The sequence below is a fragment of the Miscanthus floridulus genome, chromosome 3, assembly GCF_019320115.1.
Source record: "Miscanthus floridulus cultivar M001 chromosome 3, ASM1932011v1, whole genome shotgun sequence".
NCBI classification, from domain to species: Eukaryota; Viridiplantae; Streptophyta; class Magnoliopsida; order Poales; family Poaceae; genus Miscanthus; species Miscanthus floridulus.
The window spans coordinates 139,222,784-139,230,677 of record NC_089582.1 but is presented as its reverse complement, the minus strand read 5'-3'; the positions used below and the strand labels follow the sequence as shown (position 1 = coordinate 139,230,677).

The 7,894-nt window shown below is 52.6% G+C and overlaps 1 protein-coding gene across 4 annotated transcripts; it reads right to left on the bottom strand.

Annotated features, from left to right (window-relative positions):
• Positions 1-343: 343 nt before the first annotated feature.
• On the bottom strand, positions 344-4,157 carry LOC136542605 (ninja-family protein 5-like). Of its 4 annotated transcripts, none has more exons than XR_010780746.1 (3): positions 3,125-4,157; positions 1,594-2,933; positions 1,095-1,175 (listed from the first exon to the last, which is right to left on the bottom strand). XR_010780746.1 is itself a non-coding variant. In XM_066535119.1 (2 exons), the coding sequence occupies exons 1-2, from the start codon at positions 3,672-3,674 to the stop codon at positions 697-699; spliced, it is 1,029 nt and encodes a 342-aa protein (XP_066391216.1). In that variant the 5' UTR covers positions 3,675-4,157; the 3' UTR covers positions 344-696. The 4 variants fall into 4 exon arrangements, 2 of the variants coding, with proteins under 2 accessions (XP_066391216.1, XP_066391215.1); XR_010780745.1 differs by lacking the exon at positions 1,095-1,175 and having other exon boundaries at positions 1,272-1,744; positions 1,780-2,933; XM_066535119.1 differs by lacking the exon at positions 1,594-2,933 and having other exon boundaries at positions 344-1,175.
• Between the last annotated feature and the right edge of the window lie 3,737 nt (positions 4,158-7,894).

Genomic DNA, 7,894 nt, shown 5'->3' with positions numbered 1-7,894 from the left:
CATGTCCCCCCATCCGAACAAGCTACGACCTGAATGGCCCTGCGCTACACCTGACAGGATCGGTACAACTTCTGAAACCAGCACCCCTTGTGTTAATCTGGCTCCTGAATTCTGCATCGCTAGCAATGCTCTGTTGCCACTTTTGTGTAAAATTATGTAAGACAGCTACCACGGCAAACTCCATGTTTCGTATAATATATGCTCGCTGTTGTGTTCTTCGTCGTTTGTTTCTAACAAAACAGCATCTCATCATCGTTGATAATTACAGGTGTCAATTAGGTGACTCAATTTTAGTTAGGCCCATTTCCCAGATAGATTTCCGGCCATTTCTCGCGCTTCGTCGTTTGTTTCTAACAAAACAGCATCTCATCATCGTTGATAATTACTTTGTTTCTAACAAAACAGCATCTCATCATCGTTGATAATTACAGGTGTCAATTAGGTGACTCAATTTTAGTTAGGCCCATTTCCCACATAGATTTCCGGCCATTTCTCGCGCGCATAGGCGCGCGCAAATCACTAGTGTAGATAAAAGGCTCAAGCTTCTTCGTGTGCTCATCTGCTACCTCCACCACACAGCTTCCGCTTCTCAAAGGTTTCCCGTTTATGCCTGAGCCCGCCTAAAATGCTGAAGCTCCCTCGGCAGGCACAGCAGTCGGTGTTCTTGTAGCTCCCTCCAGCTCCGCGAGGCCGGCGCTACAAGAACACCGACTGCTGCGGGTTGACGACGATGTGGCGCAGCGGGTTGGTCACCTCGCCGCCGCCGGCATGCTTCACGAACTCGGCGGGCGTGAGGAAGCTGCCGTGGCAGACGCACACGATCCGCACTTCCTCCCCCTTCCTGTACTTGTACAGGAACCCGTCGGTCTTCCGGCCGCCGCCGCCGCTGGGGCCCTCCGCCACCTTGTACGACACCATCGGCATGTCCTCCGCCATGGTGTTCCGGAGGTCGCCCGTGCTCGCCGTCCGCATCGTCAGCGACCGCAGCGTGCGCAGCGGCGGCGGCGCCGGCGGCTGCTGCTCGTGGCAGGCCGCGCCGCCGTCTGACGGCGGCCTTCCTCTGGCGGTTGTTGCCTCCTTCGGGACATGGGAGCTGCTCTGCCCGACGCTCACGCCGTCCGACGACCTGGGGGCGGCCGCCGGGCTACTCGCCTCTGCACGGCGTTCCGCCAGTCCTGCGTCAACAACAGAGGCACAGCATTTCAGATTTTCAGATTCCAGTGACTGTATTAGCGGTTAGCACTGATGAGGAAAACTCTGACATGCGTGTGTTAATGTTTCATCAATAACATATGTGAAGCTCCATCGCACTGAACTGAACTTTTTGCCGATGGACAATGCATGGATAAAGTAGACCATACACAGCAGCCCAGACAATGATTAGTCCCATAATCACTCTTAATAATGCTACCTAATGACTCTGCTGCCTATCATTGTACAGTATGCAGATTGAACTATATCTGGTCTACTAGCCTCCAGCCCTGGTGTAAGCATCATGCACTGTAAACTACGATGGTGCTGTGCGTGCACATCAAAGAATCTTGAAACTGACAGCAATCGAAGCAAACACATGGTACTACAAGCAAGCAGGACCTGATGTCTCCACTCATCACGCATGCATCTTTGTCAAAGATAGTTCTGCATTGCGACTGCACAAGCCAATGTTTCCAACATTTTTCCCAAACTGATGGAACAAGACGACTAGGACATGGCAAGGAAAATTCCACCGATGCCAAGATCAGGCCTATCAGGAAAATTCCACCGATGCCAAGATCAGGCCTATCAGGAAAATTCCAACAATGGCTACTTCTGAACACAGGAAAATCATCATGAACATGTCGTCGTCAGAATACGCAGCAACTGAAACCACAAAGATCCGTGTGTTGATGAAACCTGATGCACCTAGATCTCTCTGCCCCTCCGGATATTTAACCATTTGCCACTCTTACAGAAGCCACCTATCCGATTGCCAGTTTTATACTGCTACCTACACATTTACCACCGTCACATTACGCTCTTGTTATTTTTTGCTGATGTGGCAGGACAGATCAGCGCGCCCCGTGGATGAGTGAGATCCGGAGGAAGAGACATGCAAAAAGTCAATTCTGCCCCTGCCTATTTCAAACAAAACACGTCGACCCACTCCACCCTTTTCCATCTCACCGACATGTGGGCCCCTATGTCATCTTCAACCTCCGTCCTGCACCAGGCACGTTCATCGCCTCCGTCCAAAGCTGGTGGACGCCTCGTCCTCGAGCCATCGAACCTCCAGTGCTCCGTTGCCTCCGGGTCAACGACCGTCCACAACCAGAGCGAAGTGGCCGCGGAGGGCGACGCCGCCAGCGCATCTCGGCAAGGACGCTACTTTCGGGGCCGGGGACACGGTGTGGAGCCCGCGCCGGCACGCCGCGGCGCCGCAGACGCAGCAGACGCTGTGCCCTGAGAGCGCGAGGTACGTGTGCGCGTTCGAGATCTTCTTCCTGTTGCTCCACTGCGGCGTCGTATCGCGTGCACGAAGTCAGTGGTCTCGGCCGCGGCCAGGAACCTTGGTCCTTGCTCGACTGCGGATTGGCAATCACGCACTCCATGCTGTCGACCAGAAAAGGAATCGTCCAGGTCACCGAAGCAGCAAATCACGACCATCAAGCGCTCATCCCAATTCCTATTCCTAGCACGTGATGAGCAAAGCAGCACGATGACATGATCGACACTTCGACAGAGTTGTCGATCGAGAGCCGCACGGACATATGAGGACGAGGACGAGGACGAGGAGGGAGTGTCGGCGGCCGGCGCGGTGCCGTTGCAGCTCGGCGTCACGGGCCCACGCCCACGCCAGCTTCGCCAGCGCCTCTGCCAGGTGCGTCCGCGCCGCCGCCAGCTGTGCGTCGACCACCGCCTCCCACCCTGCTCGGCTCGCATATGCCGGCCGCCTCCTGTTTCGGTGATAAATATGTAGTTGGCATTGTAAAGCTGGCAATTAAATAGTTAAATATCCCCTGAATCTCCTACCCAACGGAACCCAACCCAACCCAGCAAAATCTGTTCATGCACCGTCAAGAACAAGCAACCAACACAACGGAATGAATGAAATGGATAAGCGCAATAAAACAGTGGAGATTATCACCTTGCTGCGGCCGGCTTGGCGTTGGCGAACCCGCCGTCATCAAGGCGGCGATGGTACGGCGGAGCTGGAAGCCGCTGGGGACCGTGTGCTCAAGGCCTTCGTCCCGGCCGGCGGTGCCACCACCGGCCGCCGGAACTGGCCTTCCCGAGTTCATGGAGTTCCGGCGCTCGAGACGCTTCCGCTTGGCCTCGAGGCGTCGCTGGCTCTGCATCGCCCGGCGGCGGAGCCGGTCCTCCATGTACTCGGTGGGGAGGGAGGAGGTGCGGAGCAGCTGGTCCGGCGGAGGCGCGGTAGCGGCGGCGGCGGCGTCCTGCGCCCCCCCGCAGCAGGTGGCAGGCAAGGAGCAGATCGAGGCGATGGAGGACGAGCGCAGGAGCCGCGGCGGCTGCTTCCCGTCCTGCGACGGGTTGGCGCTGAAGCAGCCGCCGAGGGACAGGCCGAGGCTGAGCTCGATCTCGTCCGACTCCCCGCCGGCCCCTGCGGCGGCGCCACCCGCAGGCGCTTGCCCTCCATCCCAGCCGAACCCGCCCAGGAAATCCCTAGAAGCCATGGGTTTGCGCCGGAGACCGCTTCTTCCCACGGATTCCCCGAGGAAGAACGCTTCTCAATGACCAAAAATTCAGCTACAGAGAACACACCAACAAACGATTACGTTCTTCGGCTCGGTGAGCACCAAACAGCACCGGATTTCTCAGCTAAGAAAAGAGAAAGTAAAAAATAAAAATCGCCCCACTACGCGAACTCCCCCGTCATCACAGAATTAAGGCTCTACATGCCCCAAGCGCCATAGCATTGCAGCGGCCAAGAAAACCAAGAATTCGGTGTCCTCTGCTCCAAATCTCACGTCTGAAACCGAGACCAAGAGCAGAACACCGCAGCAGAGAAAAGCCGAATTCGAGGAATAGGAGGAGAGAGCAGAACTGGACTAGCTAGGAGAGAGCAGAGCAGAGCAGAGGCGACCTTCCTGCCTCTCTAATCTGCTTACAGCTTGCTCTTGCGCCCCCCGCTTAAGAAAAAGGAGGGTTTTCGCAGATTTGTTTTCCGGCATAAATGGGAGCGGGAATTTGGTTTTTGTAGGGGGGAACTAGTCGGATGGGACTACGAGCGCACGGCGGCCGGCCACGTATCGGACAACGCGGACACGTGTTGGTACCGCGATGAGCCCGCGGCCAGTGATGAAGAAAAAAAAATTAGGAGGAGCTGGACAAAAGAATGGAGGTTTTTTTATCTTCTCTTAGCCTGGACAAAAGAATGGAGGTTTTTTTATCTTCTCTTAGCCTTAGCTCCTCCTACCTAATACATATATGCATAAAATTTAAGAGAAAGATTAAGGGGGCTCCACGTGCCCAGGATCGATAGGGGGCAGAGCCCCTCTAGCCCCACCGCTGGCTTCGTCACTGTGCGCGGCTCGGCTTCGGCCTGCTGCGGTGGAGGGCGCTTTGGCGTTTTTTTATAAAGAGCAAATTTATTAGCAGCAGTGTGCTGCAATAAGGGTGATTGAGTCACTAGTTACAGATTGCAAAGCCGTCATCAAGGGACAGCCGTTTACATGATATGCATTGGTACAAGTAATCTGCATTTGAGAACTAGTTGTGCTCAAATGATTGAATGCCTGGGTAGCTAGGATATGAGCCGTAGTGTTGAGCCTTCTATGCATCTTGAAAATCCTTGTATTAATCGGCCTGTGTGAAGCGCTTGATCTCCCAAAGCGGTGGATTGGTATGATCATTGCCATTGAAGAATGTCACGAGCTGTTGGTTGTCCGACAAAAATATCGGGCAATGTATGCCTAGTGGTAAGGCAATTTTAACTGCACATGCCAAGGTCGTAGCTTCAGCCATTAACACCGAGGTTGAGTCTTTGAGTATGGCCTTTCATATAGATGGTTGTTGTCATGTTTGGTTGAGTGTTAACAAAGAACACTCCCAATTCCCAAATCAGCTCTTCTTGGAACCTGCATTAACGAGTTTGGCATGGTAGACGCGTCCGTATAGCACCTCGCGCCAGGTAGAAGTGCCGGATGCGTCACAATAAAAAGAGGCGAGCTTGGTAAGCTCGATGCCGATGGTTGATGGTGTTCAAGTGATGCTCTTGTTCCCCTTTCATTCATTGTACCTGCTGATGAAAATTTGTTACCTTGATTGTGTAGCCATGTGCCCTCTTGTTGTGGGGCGCTTTGGCGTTGGACCCAACAAGTTCGAGCTACGGCCAATTGGCATTGCAAAATATTAGGATTTTTTTTAAAAAAAAAATCAGGCGCATAGTGCTGAATGAGGCAAAAACATAAAAGAAATTTTTCAATACTGCTGGATGTGGGGAAAAAATGCGAGCCAAATGAGGAAAATAAAGGCAGATTAAACCTGACTTGTGAGGAAAATTGTCTCTTTTTTATTGTCAAAATCAGGTATTGCTCGAGCTTTCTAAACCAAACAACGGTAAAATTATTGTCGTTTCTTTGTGGTTGATTTTTTTGTGATTGAGAACTGTTCTTGCTCTAAGAATCAGCACTTTCATGCAGTCATTCACGACTACGGGCTTCCCCAGTCCTAACCATTAAGAATTGGACAGAGGGACAACTGTAGGTGCCAACAATCGTTGAATAAGAAGAAACAACGGTTGAAATAAACCCTTGAACATTTTAGGAAAATATACACAAATGATTGGGTCATAAAATACAAAGAGTTAGAAAAATTGTTTTGATTGCATGGTATTAAAAAAATACCACATGAAAGTAGGGAAAGTGTTAAAAAAATTCACCATAAGTTCATAACCTTTGGAAGTAGGGGAACGAACACATAACACCAAGTAAAAGTACAATAAACATTTTGACGACATAGTGGTACGCAGATGAGGAAGGATATGGCGAAGTTTGCTTGAAATCTCTGGAGGAGCCAATGACGAAGGAGCCAAACATAATATAGCAATTTTTACTATTTATTTTGCCCACATAATACTTTGAAATCACTTGTTTTTATTAATAAATCATTTAAATGCAGAGGTGACTGTAGCTTCTTTTGGTCCCATTGAAGCTCCGCCACTAATGAGAGGAAGACGGGTGGCTAGGTCTATAAATTGAAATCTAAGTGAAAAACTAGAATTATGATTACATTAATCTTAGTTTTACTTTCTCACATTTTTATATCCGTACAACATTAACATACTAATACACACGAATTACGAGCATCATGGCTCATAGTATACTTTTCTTTTGAACTCTGGGACTTTCATTACTTGTTAGCTGAGGAATCAGCAAACACAATTACATTAACAATCGAGGCAGCAGAGTTGCTAATTATCTCTTCCCCTTCAACACACATACCCCAGATCCGTCAACACATGGGCGGCTGCATTAGAAGCAGGACTCTTGAAAATACTCGTATAGCATTGTTGTCTTTATCTATAACATTTATATGTAAATATTCGTTGTGGATTCGCATAGTGCGAAGCGCTAAACGCATTGTTGCAAATAGTAATAATAAGAATCCGTCATTATGACCATTATTCCCCTTGTTAAAAAAACACCTCCCAACAAATACTCCTATATTTGTAGAAGAAAATGAGGTAAATGAAAATCGGGCCAGAGCCGTTTACTGCATCGACCCCCTCGGCTCGGCTCGGCTCGGGCCACCCCAGAGACGGCTCTCCGGGACCACGTAGGGGCAGGCAGGCTACAAGGCCTAGCCTGCAAGGTTGCGACTGGCACCCAACGAAACAGCTGCAACATGCCGCGCCTCCGGGGTCCACAGGTGTCGCGCGGGGGCCTACGCAGCAGCGACACGTCTGTGTCATCCGCTTTTAAAGCTGCAGCAGGCCCGCGCGGGGACCAGGGGGGGTACGTGTGTGCGCAGGCCGCCGCATCACTCGCCACGTGCCGCGCCGCGGCACGCCTCGCGTGTGAGCCGCACGATAGCTCACTGCCCCCGAGGCTAACTTACCGGGTCGCCAGGCAGGCCCTCGCGCGCGACGCCCCATCCACGCCCGGGCTCGTATGACGCGTGGGGCCATGGATGGCACGGGACCCGCGGGTCATTGGGTACGGGGTGGAAAGCTGGTGGTGTGGCTGGTTGGTGTGGCGTGCGGGCCTGCTGCGGATGGATCCCCAGTCTACACGGCTCGTTCGCGTTGCATGACACGCGGGTCCGCGGCATCTCCGGGCCCGCAGATCGGTGGGTGAGATGAATGAATGGCGGTGCGGCTGGGAGTTGGCGCGCTGGCCTGCTGGAGAACAACAGGAGATGGAGGCCACGTCTAGACGCTTCGTTCGCGTTGCATGACACGCGGGCCCGCGGCGTGCTGGCCCCGCAAGTTGGTGGGCGGCGCTGTCGCGACGCCTGCGGCTGGAGTGGGACACGTCACTCCGGGTGGGGGTGACGGAGACGTACTGGCGCGCCGTGTGCAGGTGTCGGGCTGCGGCGGCGCGGGGAAGAACGGACGGCAGCTATGGAGCCCGGCTGTCCCCGGAGTGTGGGACCCGCGGAACAAGTGGACGGCAGGTAGTATGGTTGTGGGCCCACTGCCGTGGAGCCGCGGATCGCCTGCGGGACTGATGACAAATGCTTTGCTTGAGCAGCTGATTGCTGCATTGGACGTGTTAGTGTGACTGGTGGTGAAGGTCATCGCCCATTATCCAGCCTGTTCGCTTGCTCGTAAACGATCGTAAATTTTCAGTCAGGAACAGTGTTTTTTTCTCACACCAAACCAGCTAACAGTAAATAATTTACGATCGTTTACGGTCTCCCGAACAAGCCGATCATCCACACCCTGAGACGA

Coding starts and splice junctions, on each gene's coding strand:
- LOC136542605 (XM_066535118.1), bottom strand. CDS start 3,674: ATGGCTTCTAGGGATTTCCTGGGCGGGTTCGGCTGGGATGGAGGGCAA. Junction 2,934..3,124: donor GCCAAGCCGGCCGCAGCAAG/GTGATAATCTCC, acceptor TCACCGAAACAG/GAGGCGGCCGGCATATGCGA.